The sequence below is a fragment of the Nycticebus coucang genome, chromosome 12 (assembly GCF_027406575.1).
Source record: "Nycticebus coucang isolate mNycCou1 chromosome 12, mNycCou1.pri, whole genome shotgun sequence".
In the NCBI taxonomy this organism is placed as follows: Eukaryota; Metazoa; Chordata; class Mammalia; order Primates; family Lorisidae; genus Nycticebus; species Nycticebus coucang.
In genome coordinates, this window is record NC_069791.1 from 101,620,049 (window position 1) to 101,639,404 (window position 19,356).

Genomic DNA, 19,356 nt, shown 5'->3' on the forward strand with positions numbered 1-19,356 from the left:
ATAAGAATCTACATAAGCTGAGTGCCAGAGCAGTGTCCCTTCCAATTCACTCCTCAAGCCTTCCTTGGGCATGTCTCTTCTATTCCCAAGGCCTCCTCCGGGGTAGGGCCCATGTTCTCTATTTATTGGACACTCACACTTCTGACATCCCCAGAGCTCTGAGGAACAATCAGAACCAGATCCAGCCTCCAGGAACCTATGGAGGGAGAACTTCAATTTTCTTTATCACCCTGCCACTAGAAAAAACACTCCCCAATGATGGAGAACACATCAGCAAAATGACATTCTATTCATGCAGGTATCCGTATACATGTATTAAGTTCCTTTTACGTTTCGCTTCAGAACTTATCTTCAAGAAATAGCACTGGGGATGAGACCTAATTTTCACTCTACCTTTTGTTCCCGTCCATTTTTTACTTTTTTTTTTTTTTTGAGACAGAGCCTCAAGCTGTCGCCCTGGATAGAGTGCTCTGGCATCACAGCTCACAGCATCTCCTGCCTCCGCCTCCCAAGTAGCTGGGACTACAGGCGCCTGCCACAACGCCTGACATTTTTTGGTTGCAGCCGTCATTGTTGTTTGGCGGGCCCGGGCTGGATTCGAAACCCGCCAGCTCAGGTGTATGTGGCTGGCGCCTTAGGCGCTTAAGCCACAAGCGCTAAGCCTGTTATTTTTAAAATAAATGTTAACTAAAACAAAAAGTGATGCCAGTGGCGACTGCCACGCCCACAGCGAAGGTGTGCCCGGGGCAAGGGATGTTAGGGCCACCTCAAGAAAATGCAGCGGGGACGGGGGTGTCGCGAAACTAGCTCACAGGCCCCGTGCGGGTACCCAGCCAACAGCCCGCGCACCTACGGCCACTGATGCTTCTCGATGTCTCCCTCGCAGACATCTTCACCCTGACCCTACAGCGCAGAGTCCCCGCTCCACACCTACAGAAGCGCAGGCTCAGCGTCATTGAGCCACGCGGCCAGCAAGTGCAAGGTCGGGTGTCCCAGCGCTGGGCCCAGGCAGATAGCAGGTGCTGGCACCTGGCGAGGCCCATACGCCACGGACCCTACCTGCGCTAGGCCTCACTCTGGCCGCCCTCGGGCCGTCGTCGCCGCCGCCGCCTCCGCCAATCCCGAGGGCCGCTGGCTGCCGCGTAACCCCGCGCCCGAACCGCCACAGCGCCCGGCCCCCGCAGCCTCGATACCGCCCCGGAAGTGGTTGCGGGAGCGCGCGGAGCACGCCGGGACGCTCGCGGGTCCAAGTCTGGGTAGTTCCCGGGAGCCGTGGAACCTGCAGTCTTTCACTCCGGCCTTCCTGTCAGCTCGCCCCGCGAGTTGTGTGGCGTCCACGGCAGCCAATGACGAGAGGCTGTGTTCCCTGCCCCGCCCCCTACTAGAGAGGGGAACCAATCCTATTACAAGAGAGTCAGGATGCCACAAGTCCCGAAAGGGGAGCAAGGGACAGAGCTTCTGGCAGACCGCTCAGTAACGTAAGGCTCTGTTGGGCGGAGGGTGATATAACAAGGCGGGGGTGACAGCCTCCGTATTCGCGCTGCGGTCTGAGGGGACATACGTGACCGGAGTGAGGGCGTTGGAGGCTGTTTATAGCCCTGCCAGGACAGCGCTGGGAGTGGAGGCGGCGGCCTGACGTGAGTGGCTTCAGGGCTGCCACAGCTACAGATATAAACGTCAAGAGTTGCATGGGACAGGGAAAATCAGAGGCCGGGCGTGGGTGGGAAAATGGGCAATAGGCTTTCCGGTTTCCCAGGTTTAGATTTTATAGTCGCTGCTTGGAAGGCCGTTGGCGTCTTGTTGCCATAACAACCGCCTGCCTCCTGGCTGCCGGGGCAAGGCGGAGCTAACGCGCTGCTGCCAGGACACGGCCCGCGACAGCGATAGCGACAACGATATTGCTGGCTGATAAGCAGAGCTCCTCTACTTTGCCTTGAGGACCCTTCACTGTCCTGTCCATTTTCACTGGAGAGGTCAGCAACTGACACCGTCTTTCCTTAAACGTGTCGGACATTTTCACTTCTCTAAGCCTCTCTGTGCGTGCATTTCCCTCTGCTGGTAAAGTCTTTTCCCAGCCCTATTGCCTCATCCGCCCTGAAGAACTTAGAATCTCTGTGGTCGTCTTCTCCTGGGCGATTCTGTTGCCATATGAAATACTATGCCCTTACAGAACAGAAACCCAGTTACAAAACACATCCTCTGGTGTGTGCACCAAGTGTGCCCCCACCCTGCCGCTCCCAGCTCAGGATGCACCAAGCATTTGCCCTCGACCTTAAAAGCCCCTGCTGCTGCCCTGACTGGGACTAAGGGACCCAACTGTAGAGCTAGCACCAGCCAGGGCTGAGCCAAGGCCGGGCAGCAATGCCTCCCCATTTTATAAGCACAATGGTCCCACAAGGGTTCTCCAGAAATTAGTTCTGGAGTACCATTACCCATATTCCACAAGCCCTCTGGCCGCCCTGAGGAACAGGACCATCTTCTTTTAGACTCTGGGATACAAAGGTGGTAGCTGGCACAGTGCCTGTGTGTAAAAGTCTTAGGGTATAAGGTGAGTGGTGACTCCAAAATGTCTCTAGTCAATTCCTTTGTAAGGGGCAGAAAAGGGTAGTGGGGCTTGAAATTCTCCCTGGTTCAGAATCTATCTTTGTCATTTACTAACCACTCTAAGCCTACAAAGTGGAGATGATAGTATGATGTTATATGGGATATAATATATATGTACATATATCCCATACACAGATCATTCTACGTATCATCTACATATCATGTACATAAGTATATCATGTGTCAGTACATATATATGTATATTATATATATCATATATGCATGATACACAGGTTCTACTGTACTACACACGTACACACACACACACAGTGCCTGGCACTCAATTACAGGAGCTCGCAGAACCAGAAGGGAACTGGGGGTGACGGGGGGAGACTACCAGTCTGTTTTCACCTCTTAACAACTGGTAGAGGCTTTGAAGAGGCAGCCCTCAGTCACCTGATCCTAGGCTGCCTGGACCCCTTTACCTCATCCCATGTGTTCCACAGGGCTCCTTGGATAATGGTACACTAAGAAGGCATATGTGAGCCTGCACCCGCATGGCATCTAAAGACAAAGATGTGGCACCTTCACTGGGCTCTCCCTGGGTCTCACAGATGGGTCCCTGGGATGCTATTGTTGAGGCCGTCAAAGATCAGCTCCCATCTCTGGACTCGGACTCCTCCTTGGTAAGCAAGAGTTTTTCTCCTGGTCAAGCCTCCTTCCCATGACAAGCATGATGCTGACCAAGGACAGCTTTGGAGCATTTCTCTCTACAGACTTCTCTTGCTGACCTGTGGAATTTGTTTTCGTTTTACTTTAAATCAATTGAAACTGGGTGCAGTGGCTTGTACATGTAATCCCAATACTTTGGGAGGCCAAGGAGGGTGGATCACTTGAGGTCAGAAGTTTGAGGTCAGTTTGGGCAACATAGTGTGACCCTGTCTCTACAAAATATTTAAAAATTAGTCAGGTATAGGGTGGCACCTGTGGCTCAAGGAGTAGGGCGCTGGCCTCATATACCAGAGGTGGCGGGTTCAAACCTGGCCCCAGCCAAAAACTGCAAAAAACAAAAAAAATTGTCAGGTGTAGTGGTACACACCTGTAGTCTCAGCTACTTGGGAGATTGCGGGAAGCTAAAAAGTACATAAGGCAACCCCATTGCCTTTGTGATCAGAGCATTTTTCACATGTTCATTCTCATTGATGAAGTAGACAGGCGTGTATGAGCCCCCCTCCCCTATAGAGAGGACAAGCTCAGGATCTATTTCACTAAGTGATGGCTCAAGTCATGGGGGGCTAGACTCTTGAGGCAGGAGGACTGTTTGAGACCAGGAGTTCTGGGGTGGCACCTGTGGCTCAAAGAGTAGGGCGCCGGCCCCATATGCCGGAGGTGGCGGGTTCAAACCCAGCCCCGGCCAGAAAACTGCAAAAAAAAAAAAAAAAAAAAAAAGCTATAAGAGACCAGGAGTTCTGGGCTGCAGTGAGCTAGGATGACACCACTGCACTCTAGCCCGTGCAACAGAGCAAGACCCATGTCTCCCCCTCCCCACCAAAAAAAAAAAAAGCCATCTGGCCAGACTTACAGCTGTGTTTTCTGGTTCCTGTTTCCTTCTTTGCACTTTCTTCTGCATCTGTCATAATCTATGGACACATGTATTGGTGCATAGCATCCTGAAGGACCATTTCAGTGGTGGTTCTGGCCCTAACCTAGAACTCAAGCTAGCTTAATGCTGAAGCTCTGCTCTTTCTGATCTGCCATTGTGTTTTCTCAACTCTCTCTCAGGCCAGGATGGGGCTAGTACCACCACCAGGAGTGGTTACCCTTCCAGTGCATTGTGATAGGCCTTTGAGGAATTTTCTAGTCATGGTTCAGGGTCACTGAAATGGCCCTTGAGGACACTTAGCACCAAGTTGTATGTACATGTGGAAGACTGGACAGTGACCCTGCCCACTTTGCACCTGTCTCTCAGTAGACTCTAAACAGCATGCAGGTTGGCCCTGGACATTTAGAGAAAGAAAAAGGGATTTCACCTGTAGTTCCAGCTGTACTCGGAAGGCCGAGGCAAGAGAATTGTCTAAGCCCAGGAGTTGGAGGTTGCTGTGCGCAGTGACGCCATGGCACTCTACTGCAAAGGTGATAAGGTGAGACTCTGTCTCTAAAAAACAAAGAAGAAAAAAGGAAAAAAAAAAGGGTTTTATTTTTATTTTTATTTTTGAGATAGAGTCTTACTTTGTTGCCCTCGGTAGAGTACTGTGGTGTCATAGCTCACAGCAACCTCAAACTCTTAGGCTCAAGCAATCCTCTTACCTCAACCTCCTGAGTAGCTGAGACTATAGGTACCCACCACAGTGCTGGGCTATTTTTAGGGGTGGGGTCTCACTCTTGCTCAGGCTGGTCTTGAAATCCTGAGCTCAGGCAATCCACCCTCCTCAACCTCCCAGAGTGCTAGGATTACAGGCGTGAGCCACAGCATCCAACCAAGGATAAGAGTTTTAGAAGTAAAAAGGCCAAGTTTGGGTCTTACTTGGCCACCTACAACAGAGCTTCTGGGACCTCAGAGGTGATCCAGTGTCTGGGAAGCTAAAAAGTACATAAGGCAACCCCAGTGCCTTTGTGCTCAGAGCATTTTCACATGTTCATTCTCATTGGTGAAGTGGACAGGCGTGTATGAGCACCGCTCCCCTACAGAGAGGACAAGCTCAGAATCTATTTCACTAAGTGATGGCTCAAATCATGGGGGATGGGGGGCAGGGCTAGACTCTGCTCTTTCAGCTACTATTCACTGGCCTGTTCATGCCACACCAGGGACTAACAGAGCACCTGCTGTATATGCAGTCTGAGGTGTGGCAGGTACTTTCAGAACCAGGAGTCCTGAACTCAACCTCCACAAGATGGTGATCCCAAGTCCATTAATAAATCCAGCAGGAAGTGGCATATAGCAAGGTTCTGGGTTTCCCTAGATGCCCCTGAGATGCAGAGCTGGGCAGGCTGGGCCAGAAGTAAGGGTGGGGCAAGGAGGCCAGGGCTTTCCTGTTCTGCTTGCTGCCACAGAATCCAAAGCCCTCTCACCTGTCCACAGTCTGACTATGGGGAAGAGGAGCCCTTCATCTTCCAGCGAAATGAAACTGTCCTGATCCCAGATCTGTCAGAGGAGCTGGCTGAAGACCCTGCCGAGGATGCTGAGTCCAGGACCTGGGTCACTGCGGCTATTGGGAACCCTCCTGAGGTTGGTGGGACACAGAAAAGAGTGTGTGTATGGGTGTGTCCGTGTGTGTCCTCATGTCTCTCAGAGACTCTAAACAGCAATGTGAGTTTAAAATGGTTCAGACCACTGGTCTCTACTTCTGTGACACTCAGTCCTTCTTTCTCCAGGTATAGCCTTAAGTGTTCAGGTACCTAACATCTAACTGCCACACAGTCCCCCTACTCGGGGAGTCCAGCACACTCGGGAACAGGGGAGGACTGGATCTTGTGTCTGATTCCGTCCCTGCCCTTACTCTTAAAACCCCTGCCCTGTTTTCTACCATAGCACCCTGGTGGCTCTGGCCATGGTCACAACTATTTGTCCCTTAATCCAGCTGGCTTCCTGGATGCTGCCTCATCACTGGTACCCTGGGCCCCTGGTAAACAAAAGCTCCCTGTTAAATTACTGAAGGCTACAATGGAGAGCCAGAGGGAAGAAAGAGCTCCCTAAATGGCTGAGCAAACGCTGAGCTGGCACCTGAAAGGAGGGGAAGAGGGGGACCATGAGAAACAGAAAGGAAATAGCACACTCTTACTCTGTGGCTACTCTGGAGAACAGATGACAAGTCTGTCTGGGCCAGGCAACTCCTAGTCTTTTTTCCTCTCTGGTGGTTGATCTTTCTGGTTATTTGATGAGATTCCCTAGGTAGAACGTGTGAGAAAATTGAGTTTCTATTGGAAAGAAACTTTCTTGGTCAGATAAGGAAATGAGTCCCTCCCTGCACTTGATGGGGAAAATAGATAAGACTAGAGAGAACTTGATGCTCCTCTAAGGCCTCAAAATACCAGAATTGCAGGTATCAGCTTCTGAACCCTAACATTGTCATTATATATGATTTAAATATTGCATCATTGTTGTAACAATACATCCTATTCTACCTTTGTATTTAAATAGCAGGATGCCTAAGTGGGGGTGTCTCTAGCCAAGCCCTTTGTAACATGTTCCAACTGTGTTATATCCATGTCCATGGTGGTGTAGATTCTCTTATCAAGCCATGCCTGAGGGCCAAGTGCATTTCTAAAATAGATCATGGATCATGTTAGCCAGGTGCAGTGGTACATGCCTGTAGTTCCAGCTACTCAGGAGGTTAATGCAGAAGGATCACTTAAGGCCCAAGAGTTTGAGGCAGCAAAGAGCTATGATCAGGTCACTGTACTCCAGCCTGGGCAACAGAGTAAGACCCAACTCTAAAAAATAAATAAATTGGCTGGGCATGGTGGCTTACACCTGTAATCTCAGCCCTTTGAGAGACTGAGGTGCTTGAGCCCAAGAGTTGAAGGTTACAATGATTTATGCTAAGGCCACTGTACTCCAAGCTGGGCAACAGAGCGAGGCCCTGTCTCTAAAAAATAAATCAAATAAATCAATAAATATTAAGAAAAAAAGAGCACACCTGTTGGTTCTATCCTATACTGCCTTTGTAATTGCTTCAGGCAAGCTAAGAGTTTCAGAACTGATCACAGCTTGCTTGCTTCTACACTACAGCATATAAATACAGGTACCTGAATTCCAAAGGCAGGACACCCCCAAACTCCACACCCCTTGTAATACCTCAGAATTCTTTATTTTATTTTATTATTAAATCATAGCTGTGTACATTAATGCGATCACGGGGCACCATACATTGGTTTTATAAACAGTTTGACACATTTTCATCACACTGGTTAACATAGCCTTCCTGGCATTTTCTTAGTTATTGTGTTAAGACATTTATATTCTACATTTACTAAGTTTCACATGTACCCTTGTAAGATGCACATAGGTGTAATCCCACCAATCACCCTCCCCCGGCCCATCCTCCTCCCTGCCTCCCCTCCCTCTCCCCCTTCCACATATTCTTAGGTTATAACTGGGTTATAGCTTTCATATGAAAGCCATAAATTAATTTCATAGTAGGGCTGAGTACATTGGATACTTTTTCTTCCATTCTTGAGATACTTTACTAAGAAGAATATGTTCCAGCTCCATCCATGTAAACATGAAAGAGGGAAAGTCTCCATCTTTCTTTAAGGCTGCATAATATTCCATGGTGTACATATACCACAATTTATTAATCCATTCGTGGAATACCTCAGAATTCTAAAGCATTTGGAGAAACAAAATTGAATTCCCTAAGCTGGAAAAAAAAAAAAGAAAAAAAAATTTTTTTTTTGAGACAGAGTCTCACTTTATCACCCTTGGTAGAGTGCCGTGGCATCACAGTTCATAGCAACCCAAACCCTTGGGCTTAAGCGATTCTCTTGCCTCAGCCTCCCAAGTAGCTGGGACTACAGGCACCTGCCACAATACCTGGCTATTTTGTTGTTGTTGTTGTTGTTGTTGTCATTGTTTAGTAGGCCTGGGCCGGGTTCGAACCCACCAGCCCTGGTGCATTTGGCTGGTGCCCTAACCACTGAGCTACAGGCACCAAGCCAAGAAAAAAATTTTGTATGCTGATGTTTGTAGCAGCACTATTCACAATGCCACAAAGTAGAAACAACCCAGCTGTCCCTCAACTGACAAATGGATAAACAAAACATGGTCTGTCCACACAATGGGATATTATTCAGCCTTCAAAAGGAACAAAGAACTGATTTATACCACAACATTGGATAAATCTAGAAAACACGCTGAGCAAAAAGAAGCCAGTCACCAAAGGACAAATATCATATGACTCCATCTATGTGAAATACCTAGAATAGTTGAATCTGGAGACAGCAAGTAGTTTGGAGGTTATCAGGGGTTGGGGAAGGGGGAATGAAGAGTGACTACTGATGAGTACAGAGTTTCTACTGGAGCAGTAAAGAAGTTTTGGAAATAGCTAGTGGTGATGGTTGTACAACACTATGAATGTTATGAATGCCAGAGAACTGTATACTTCATTTTTTTAGAGGCAGGGGCTCACTCTGTCATTCAAGCTGCAGTGTAGTCATGTCATAGCTCACTGCAATCTTAAACTCCTAAGCTCAAAAGATCCTCCCATCTTAGCCTCCCAAGTAGCTAGGATTGCAGGTATACCTCACCATGCCTAATTTTTTTTTTTTTTGAGACAGAGTCTCACTATGTTGCCCTCGGTAGAGTGTTGTGGCATCACAGCTCACAGCAACCTCAAACTCTTGGGCTTAAGCAATTCTCTTGCCTCAGCCTCCCAACTATCAGGGACTATAGGTGCCCACCACAACACCCTGCTATTTTTTTGTTATTGTTGTTTAGCTGGCCGGATTTGAACCGCCAGCCCCGGTGTATGTGGCCCAGTGCCCTAACCCCTGAGCTACAGGCGCTGAGCCATAACTTTTTTTTTTTTTTTTTTTTTGGCCAGGGCTGGGTTTGAACCCACCACCTCTGGCATATGGGACCGGCGCCCTACCCCTTTGAGCCACAGGCGCCACCCGCCATAACTTTTTTTTAAAGAGATGTTGTCTTGCTGTGTTGCCCAGGCTGGTCTTGACCTCCTGGGCTAAAGTGATCCTCCCACTCCAGCATCCCAAAGTACCAGAGTTATAGGCATAAGCCACCTTGCGTGACCTGAACTGTACATTTAAAAATGGTTTAAAATGGGCCAGGTATTGTAGCTCACACGTGTAATCCTAGCACTTTGGGAGGCTGAGGCAGGAGGATCATTTAAGCCCAGGAGTTTGAGACCAGCCTAGACAATAGCAAGACCCCATCTCTTCTGAAACAAACAAAAAAACAAACTTAGCTGCTTGTGGTGGTGCACCCCTGTAATCCCAGCTACTTGTGAAGTTGAGGCAAGAGATTCACTTGCACTCAGGAGTTTGAGGTTGCTGTGAGCTATGAAGATGCCACTGTACTCTAGCCCTAGCAACAGAGCAAAACCATGTCTCCAAAAATAAATAAACAAACAAACAAATAATAAAAATGGTTAAAATGGAAAATTTTACGTTACATACAAATTTTACTATGAAATAAAATTCCCTGCAGTATGTTTCTGAGAATGCTAACTGAGGACATCTGTTTTCTGGATAGCCTCTTCTGGGGCCTGCTGACTTTGCCACAGAACTCAGAAGTGGATGGAACACAAGGACCAAGGACTCAGCCTCGCAGGAAGGAAGGAGCCTTGTTAGGCCTTTTGAGAGTTGTGGTGAGATCTTCGCTCTTCTTAGGATGGCCGGGGTGGAAGGCAACCTTGGAAACATGTCCTTCCACACTGAAGGATCCCCAAATCCTCCCTGGGCCCTGGAGGGAGAAGCCAACCTCTCTCCCCATGGACGAGACCTGAAGGCAAAGCCCACAAGTGCCACCTCACAAAGTGCTGTGGACCTCAGGGCCCTCCGTCGGGAGAGGAGGAAGATGATAGAGAAGGACATACTCCAGAAAGTAACCCGGAATGCCCAAGACCCAGCTGGCAGTGGCCACAATGGGGTGTGGGAGGTGCCCTGCCACGCTGCAGAGTCAGCTCCCAGAACAGAGCTGCCTCCAGAGGAGCCTCAGGCAGGACTACCAGTGCTCTCACTCCAGGTAGGCATCTCCACTGCCCTGCTCTCCCTTAGGCCTACACCCTGTAGTGCAGCCATCTTCCCAGTGCACTACACTAGAACCAGCTGGCTTGTTAGTACCTTAGGCCCAGGTTCTCAGGTCTACAGGCTGGTGCATCTAGCTCAGTGGGGGTCCTGGTAGGGACGTTAGGGAGAGGTAATGCTGTGGTTCCCAACCCCCAGGTTGTGAACCAGTACTGGTCTGTCACATTTTAAGAACCAGGCAGGTGGGCGGCGCCTGTGGCTCAAGGTGTAGGGCGCCGGTCCCATATGCCGGAGGTGGCGGGTTCAAACCTAGCGCCGGCCAAACAAACAAACAAACAAAAAAAAAGAACCAGGCAGGAGGTGGGCAATGGGTGAGCAAGCAAAGCTTTATCTGTATTTACAGTTTTTTCCCATCTGCCTGAGCTTCACCTCCTGTCAGACCCCCCCCATGCCATCTATGGAAAAACTGTCTTCCATGAAACCAGTCTCTGGTGCCAAAAAGGTTGGGGGCCACTGAGGTAACGAGACCCTGGAAGGATAAACAGAATGCAGACTTCTTTCAGAAGAGAAAAAAAACTAATCCTAATTAGTACATTTGTACATAAATATATATGACCAGATATGTAACACAGAACCAGATTCTTTTTTTTTTTTTTTTTTTTTTTGCAGTTTTTGGCCAGGACTGGGTTTGAACCCACCACCTCCGGTATATGGGGCCGGCCTACTCCTTGAGCCACAGGTGCCGTCCCAGAACCAGATTCTTTATTGCATAATCCTCAAAATGTTAAAGCCCTCCTTCTCATCAACTAGCGAGCACCTGTTACAGGTGTATTTAGGACATTAATGAGGGAACCAGCAGGAGGAAGAGTGGGCTTAGTGAGATTATGAGAACCTAGAATTCTGTAAAACACAGGGGGAAAGGAAGGAATCAGAGCTAAAACTGCTACATTATGTCGGGCGGGTCAGTGTCCTGTAGGGCAACAAAACTTTTATCCCTGGAGCCATCTTGTCTATGGGACAGAAAAGAAAACCACCCTTTTATAAAGTTGGAAAATAGGTGGGCCCTGGTCAGTTGCGCAAACCAAGTTAAGTCACTTTCCTCCTGGAAAAGGTGGGCATGTGAGAAGAGACTCCAGCCACAAAATTCTCCTTCTGCCTTGTAATTTACAAGTTTTGGGTCATTTTCTTAACAATTTAGAGAAAACTGGCACCAAGGTATACATAGAAGTCATTTTCATTACTGTTTAAATAAGCCAGAGCTTTTCTTCTCTTCTCATCCCTAAAATGTTTTATTTTTCCTCACTTAACAGGGCTCCTCCTAATCACCCTACTGTGCCTCCAAAGCACTCTGCCAAGTCCTCCAATTTTAGCACCTGCCTAGAACAACACGTTTCTTAAATGAGCACAGCTTTTTAACTTCCAAATATTTTGAGCCTGTATGAACTTAAATAGTCTTAATGATACAGAGTTTTTTCTTTCAGGACTAACAATGTATTTGTTCCAAAATCAAAGGTATTGATCCCCAAAGGAGGTATTGATCCTCCTTCCATAGGAAGGAGATGGCAAGAAATGCAGACCCTACCTTAATGGCAGTGTTCAGTCTGTAGTGGCAGGGGTGGGTGAGCCCCTTTGCTAATGCATCTAAACCCTGGTTTCTACCCCACAACATCCCATGATAAGCTCATCTTGGTCACTGGTCACAGAAGCTGGGAGGCAGGCACTCATGCCTGCAGCAGCTTCATAATCACTGGTTTAATTATTTCAGCAACTTGAAGAGTGGGATTTGGATCGCATCCTTCAGAGTCTGGCGGGACAAGAAGACAACCAGGAAAATCATGCACCTGAAACTGTGTGGTGGGCAGGGAAGCACTGCCAAATCCAAGGTCTGACCTTGAATGCCAGAGCCCATGTGAAACTCCACAGAAAGCTCCTTCCTGGGCCTCTCCAGATCGGGGCCTATGGGCACAATCAGCCCTGCAACTGCACATGTCCTTCCTGCTTGCTCAGCCCCTCACTGTCCTGTACACTTATATTGCCAGTCCTTGAAAGACTTCATTCATTCACTCACTCATTCATTCCACACATGGGTGTACGTGACTGCATGCTATGCACTGGGCATGGGCCAGGTTCTGGGGACACAAGAGGAGCCTTCAGACACAGTCCCTGCCCCCATGATCCACACTTTTTCCTCCTGTCCACCTCCTTGGGCCTCCTTCCTTCTCTTCTTCCTCTTTCTTCCTGCCATTTGTGCAACTTCAGTCAGCTCCTAAGCACATTCCTACTTCCATTTGACTCCTCATTTAAAAGGAAGGCTAAGGACATTACCACTGTCACTGTACTTGTGGCTTTGCTCCCCACCCTCTCTCCCCCAAGTCAAGACTATACAGGTGAGTAGAGGCAGGCCTGAGCCCTAGAGCAGTAGTTCTCAACCTTCCTAATGCTGCAGCCCTTTAATACAGTTCCTGTGGGTCATGACCCACAGGTTGAGAACCGCTGCCCTAGAGGATGGGCAGGTACAGGGTTTCTACCTCTGACTGCACAGCAAAAGCTTGACCATGACTGACAGCCCCTGCCCTGCTTTTTTTTTTTTGGCAGAGACAGTCTAACTTTATGGCCCTTGGTAGAGTGCCATGGCATCACACAGCTCACAGCAACCTCCAACTCCTGGGCTTAAGCGATTCTCTTGCCTCAGCCTATGGAGTAGCTGGGACTACAGGCGCCTGCCACAACGCCTGGCTATTTTTTTGTTGCAGTTCGGCCGGGACTGGGTTTGAACCCGCCACCCTCTGTATATGGGGCCGGTGCCCTACCGAGTGAGCCACTGGCACCGCCCCCTGCCCTGCTTTAGACAAATTTTTGCTCATAATTCACAGCCCTTTGGGCAGGATATGGAGAGACCAACCCTCCTGTGGAGGTGTGTGGGTGTAACTGGTATGCCCTTTGATCCAGCACTTCCACGATCTGTCCTACACACGTAGCCCAATGGGTAAAGATGTGTATTCAAGGATGTTTGTTGCAGTGTTGTTTAAAATTGTGAATAGTTGGAATCAGCCCTTATTCAATATGAGTGTAGCTAAATCAGTTCTATTACAGAATGCTTTGCAGCTCAACGAGGGAAATCTATGTATGTTAATGTGAAAAGATGTAATACATAAAATGAAAAAAGTTAGGATGATCCTATTGCTATAGTCAATACACAGAACGGGTAATTACGATTACCTCTGACAGTGGAATTGGGGAGTGGAGAAGTGGGACAGACTTTCAATAGTAAGTCACCCCTACTTCACCAGGCTCACATGCCACAGTCCTTGTGAGCTCTGAGTACTGAGAGGTGGGGACAACAGCTTAAGTTGCTTATATGGCTTAAGCTGCCACAAACCAAACTTGGACCTAGTCCCAAGTGAGCTGCCTTTTCTCCTTTGACTCCTCAGACCACACTGTGCTGAACACCCAGGACAGGCTTATGGAACAGCTGGCCCTCCTGTGTGTCCTGCACTCCAGAGCCTCTGTCTCTACCCAGGACGTGCCTGCTGACACACTCCAGGACACCAAGGAGCAGAAGGATAGAAGCAGGTGAAACTTCTTGCAGTCACAGTCCTCTTCTCTCTTTAGAACTACCCCCGTGGTCATGTGGCGTTGATTGGGACTACTGTGTACACACTTGACGTGCATCTTTTCATTTAATCTCAAGGATCTGGCCAGGTGTGATGGCTCACGCTTGTAATCCCAGCACTCTGGGAGGCCAAGGCAGGTGGACTGCTTGAATTCAGGAATTTGAGACCAGCCTGAGCAAGAGTGAGACCCTGTCTCTACTAAAAATAGAAAAACTGGGCATTGTGGTGCATGCCTGTGGTCCCAGCTACTTGGGAGATTGAGGGAAGAAGGATTGCTTGAGCCCAGGATTTTGAGGTTGCTATGAGCTTTGACGCCGTGGCACTCTAGCCTGGCCAACAGAGTGAGACTCTGTCTCAAAAAAAAAAAAAAAAAATCTAACCAGGCAGGTGCTCCTATTAAGCTCATTTTAGAGATAGGGAAACTTAGAGAGGTTCACTCTTCTTGGCCATAAATGGCAGAGCTAGGACTCAACCCCTAAGTATCTATTTTCTCTGGAATCCTGTGGGAATCCTCCCTTTACTATCCACATGGCCTCTCTGACCCTCTGGCCACCGTTGATTGGTCCAGCCTTGAACATATGACCCCAGCCAGGCCAATAAGGGCCTTTCCCTGGGATTTTCCCATCTCTATGTCTGCCTGGGTGGAAGGGCTGTTGGCAGCCACCTATCCTACCGTCTGGGGAAAGGCAAGCTCAGGGGATGGGGCAGAGATGGGACAGGCCCTTGCTGGACCCTGCCCTCTCCACTCTTTGGTGGTTCTACCCTTTTTTTTTTTTTTGGTTTTTGGCTGGGGCTGGGTTTGAACCCGCCACCTCCGGCATATGGGACCGGCGCCCTACCCCTTGAGCCACAGGCGCCGCCCCTGTTCTGCCCTTTTTAGGAATCTGAGAACCAGTGAATTCCCCTTTTCACCCGAGCTAGTGCAGTGGGTTTTTGGGCTTGGCAACCAAAAGTTCCTAGATCCTGATCAAAAAGACTATACTTGTACTGTTCAGCGTGGCAGCCATTAGCCACATTGGCTAGTGTGAGTGGGAAACTGAATTTATTTTATTCAATTTTAATTAAATGTAAAATTCAATAGCCACCTGTGGTAAGTGGCTACCATACTGCACAGCATAGGTAATGAGCATTTCAGTTACCATGGAAAGTTCTATTGATCAGCACTGGGTCAAATCTTGAGGGCTGTTTTGACAAATAAAAAAGCAAACCCTTTGAAGGGTCTTCTGACACACAGTGGGCACTCACTTGGTGACAGCCTCAGGCACTGTGATTGAATAAACCCTGCTCTTCTCATCTCAGATGTGATTCCAGGAAGCTGGGCTCCCAGTCTGAGCCAGGCTGGAAACTGGCTGAGGGCACAAAGCACAATATGGAGCCTCCTACCATCTTCATTGATCTGCGGCAGGTGGAACCAGCAGCCCACCATTCCCCAGAGAGGTACTGTTGCAAGACCTGTGAATTGAAACCAATAGACTCTCACCAAAGATTATAGGGGAAGGAATTTTATTTGCCAGTGGGGAAACTCAGCAGGCCATCAGCCTTAAAGTAACGAGCCCCCTCCCATTGGCTCTGTCCTTGTCCATTTATTGGACTCACAAGTAGAGAGACAAAGGAATTACCATATTATTTCTTGTTAGAGGTGTCAAATCGTGTAAGGGTTCCAGAAGTAGCAAGCAGCAAGCGATAGTTTCAAGGACCTCAAAAGCTAAGTTTTACAAATTCTTAAGGGCTGGATTACCAGGGGGAGGGCCTTCCAGGAGTATCCTTGGGCTTCTCTGAGAAGCCTTTGTTTTTTAGACTTTACTTTTCCCGAGTATCCTCCCTTGGTAGGGAGCAGTGACAAACCTCCAACAGACTCACCACTTTGCAAAGTTGCATGTTAGTCTCATGAAGCTTCTGACAGTGCCTACCAGGGAGAAACAGGAACTTTGGAAGGCCTGGGGCATTGCTCAGAATTGGGCCTAGCCAACCAGTCCTACTTGTCCTCTTTGGGGAGGGCAGAAGAGGGATAGAGGACAAACCACATTAAACTGAGCTCAGCACCCACCTTGTCTAGGCTGGAGTACATCCCCTGCGCCCTCTCCCCACCACAAGCAGGATGCCCAGCGGCCCTTTGGTTTCAGCTTCTGTGCTTGGGCCACTGCTGCCCTCCTGCCTCAGGTGGCCAGGGAGATCCCAGCACTCCAAGTCCTTGGTGAGAGTCAGGACTGGCTGGGTGGGCTGGGGTACTTCAGCAAACTCATGTCCTCTCCTCCTAGCTCCAGCTCCAGCTCCAGCTCCTCTGACAATGAGGAGGAGGAAGAGGAGCCAGCAGCTTTAGGAGACCAGCAGGGCCCAGCAGAGCAGGCATCGCCTTTCTCCCAGGGGCTACGGTAACCACAAAGGGGCCTCCCTTGGGGTGTCCCAACTCTGCACTCTTCAGCAAGCCTATGACCTGGTGTGTTTAACATCTGTGCTTTCAGCTCTGTTGTGTGCCCTAAGGGCCAGCACATGAGGGAGGGGGGTGGGGTTCCAAGAAGTAGGGAGGGTAGCCCGTGGGAGAGAGCCTGTCTGGGGCCCAGAACCCTTCTCTCAGGCTGGCCTGCTATGCCTTGGATATCGAGGACCCCCTAGCTCATTCTCAGGGGGGCTTAGTACATTTTATTTCTGGAAATTAGCCCCTCACATTGATTTCTCTCCCTGCTGCTGATGGTAGTGGAAGTGCAGGGAAAGGGTAGGGGTAGAATGAAGTGGCAGTTTTTAGCCACTTCTTGGGTGAATAAAAGAGTGAAATGTCAAATTCAGAGACAGTGCAGGCCTCAGGTGTGAGGAAGGCCCCACACTGTGATCATGGACAAGTGAGCTATGTGCAATACCAGTGTCCAGCAGATGCAGAATAGCCCTTTAGAGTGCCAGGGTCTCAGCCAGCTTCTCCCCTCATGCAGTATGTGATGAAGCATTATAGGGACAAGCAGGCTGGAGAAGGGGCACTGCCATGAGCATGCGCACTGCCTGCACAAGGGCTGGAGGCTGCAATCTCTCCCCAAGCACCTTGAAGAGCTGGAACCCACTTCTAGAGGCACGCTAACCTTCTTCTCAGTATCTGGCCAGCCATGTATCCTTTCCCTTCTCTTAGTGGATTTGAGGTTGTTGTCAGACAGGCAAGCTCTCCCTCTTGCCCTGAGGAGCAAGGAAGGACACTAGGACCTGTCCCACAGTGCCAGGCACTAGGACTCTGTCCAGGCCAGGCCAGTTGAGCACCTCTGATGTGACCTCCAGCTGGGAGTCACATTCCCTGGGCTCATATCCAGTCTGCTCCCCTTGGGAACATCAGCAGACCACTTACACTTGCCAAAGCTCTAAGTCTTCATCTAGAAATGGGGAACAGTTTTTTTTTTTTTTTTTTTTTTGGCCGGGGCCGGGTTTGAACCCGTCACCCTCGGCATATGGGGCCGGCGCTCTACCGACTGAGCCACAGGCGCCACCCCGGGGAACAGTTTTAATAATTGTTCCAAAGGGTTCCAGAATTGAGAGAGTATCTAGGAAGTGGCAGCTATTTTGATGGTCTGGGCTGAGAGATCAGAATTTTCTCTCCCATGCTACTAGGAAATTAGTCCAACTCCACTGGAGAGTTCTTTCATTAAGAATGTCTCTGGGCTCACACCTGTAATCCTAGCACTCTGGGAGGCCAAAGCAAGAGGATACCTGGAGCTCAGGATTTCAAGACCGCCTGAGCAAGAGTGAGACCCCATCTCTGCTAAAAATAGAAAAATTAGCCATGCATGGTAGCAGGCACTTGTAGTCCCAGCTACTCAGGAGGCCAAGGCAGGAGGATTGCTTGAGCCCAGCAGTTTGAGGCTGCAGCGAGCTATGATGACCCACTGCACTTTACCTGGTGTGAGATGGCAAGACTCTGTATCAAAAAAACCCAAAAAAGGTCTCTGGCTCCCATTTTTTTCTTTTTTTTTTTTTTGCAGTTTTTGGCCAGGGCCGGGCTTGAACCCGCCACCTCTGGAATATGGGGCTCGCACCCTACTCCTTGAGCCACAGGTGCCACCCTCTGGCTCCCATTTCTTTCTAGAATTATCCATCAGTCTGTCAGTTGGGTTTAACCAACCGAAACCTAATCTCAGAGATGGAAATCAGAAAGTGTGATGACATTTAGAGTTGACTTTCCTGTTGGGTAGGGAGCCTCAGGGACCCCCAAGTCATTCTTGGCAAGTGCATACTCTGCCTTCACATGGTGATGTCTTGCTCACCCACACAGAAGAGGGGAAACTGCAAGAATCAATCACTGGCTTCCCACTGGATCTTGGAAGTTGCCTGGATCACTTCCCCTTCCTCTATCTCAGTGATGAAGTGCCCAGAGGGGCAGCCTCTGTGGGGCTTTGACTGAGTCTAGTTTCCTTGTGTCACAGGAACTGTACTGGGAAGAGTCAGCTTCTTCATCAGCTCAGGGCCTTTCGGAAAGGGATGGCTCAGCTCCAGCTGCCTGCCGGTGAGGGTCCCAGTGGCCAGAGAACTCAGACCTGGGCAGATATGGCTGCAGCTGGGACTGGGAAGAAGCAGCACACGAAGCTCTGGGCTGAGGAGCAGAGCACTCAGGCTGGGCTTCCAAGAGGAAGTCCCAGGGCTCTAGGGGATGCTCTTGGGCCAGGGGCAGCTGGGGAGGCCTCATTGCTTCCTCTGGATTCACTGTAGATGCTCAGCGAGCAGGATTTGAGGAGCAGGCAGCAGCGGTCTGACTTTCCAGGGACACTGTGTGCCCCTGGTTCTCCATACATTTGCACTTGCAGACAATGTTAAGAGACAGAGACCCTCAGACTAGGGACTATTCCCAGCCTCTGGTAGAATTCTGCCTTGCACTTAAGAGCAAGGATCCAAATACAGATTTGTACATAAGGCATGACAGCAACTCTGGGAGACGAAGCTGGCTGATCCCAGTGTGACTGGAAGGACAGCAGATAGGGTGCTGCTCTGTAGGGCCACAGGCTTTTACCTTTGTCCATTTCTGCATGTTTTTCTTTAAGGAAAACCTATTATTTCCACCATACTAGGTCTTTTTAAAAATAAAGTAAAACATATTTAGAGAATTTCAGAGTTGAAAGAGACTTAGGCCTGATTTTCTGGGTCTGTGGGTATTTGGTATTTTGTACATTAAGTTAACATGCCCCCCCACCCCCAACACACACACAAGTGTGCCTAATAGGCTTTTTGAAAAAGGGAGTGATTGGAATTGTTTCTCTTTCTTTAAATTACCCAAGATAGGCACACACAGGTCGACCTTTACAAATCTAGACTAAATACTGGATGTCCTGAAACCTAGAAACTGTCTTGGGTGGAAGGGAGCAGTGGCCATGCTTGTTAATAACCTGCAGGAGCTGGGGGCTCACTGCCCAACAAAGCCCAGCCCCCATGGGACACACCTGTCTCCCTGCATCCTGTCACTCTGCAAGCAATGACCCTCCAGTCCCTCCAGGACTTTTTAGAGTCCTTTTTAAACTGCTGTTATCAG

The 19,356-nt window shown here is 49.1% G+C and overlaps 2 protein-coding genes across 13 annotated transcripts in view; one reads left to right on the top strand and one right to left on the bottom strand.

Moving 5' to 3' along the window:
• ANKS3 (ankyrin repeat and sterile alpha motif domain containing 3) overlaps nucleotides 1–1,258 on the bottom strand; it is a 34,247-nt gene extending 32,989 nt beyond the window's left edge. For 9 of the 11 annotated variants that reach the window (XR_008373306.1, XR_008373307.1, XM_053556114.1 and 6 more), the window contains exon 1: nucleotides 1,060–1,258. The gene's annotated coding sequence lies outside the window, so the exon portion shown is untranslated. The other 2 variants (XM_053556107.1, XM_053556106.1) reach the window with 1 other exon arrangement.
• Nucleotides 1,259–1,403: 145 nt separating this feature from the next.
• DNAAF8 (dynein axonemal assembly factor 8) lies at nucleotides 1,404–19,242 on the top strand. 2 transcript variants are annotated; one of them, XM_053556709.1, is made up of 9 exons: nucleotides 1,404–1,478; nucleotides 3,051–3,230; nucleotides 5,624–5,770; nucleotides 9,755–10,246; nucleotides 12,014–12,131; nucleotides 13,680–13,821; nucleotides 15,162–15,299; nucleotides 16,121–16,234; nucleotides 18,260–19,242. In XM_053556709.1, the coding sequence occupies exons 2-9, from the start codon at nucleotides 3,102–3,104 to the stop codon at nucleotides 18,540–18,542; spliced, it is 1,563 nt and encodes a 520-aa protein (XP_053412684.1). In that variant the 5' UTR covers nucleotides 1,404–1,478; nucleotides 3,051–3,101; the 3' UTR covers nucleotides 18,543–19,242. The 2 variants fall into 2 exon arrangements, with proteins under 2 accessions (XP_053412684.1, XP_053412683.1); XM_053556708.1 differs by lacking the exon at nucleotides 1,404–1,478 and adding an exon at nucleotides 1,726–1,973.
• Nucleotides 19,243–19,356: the final 114 nt, after the last annotated feature.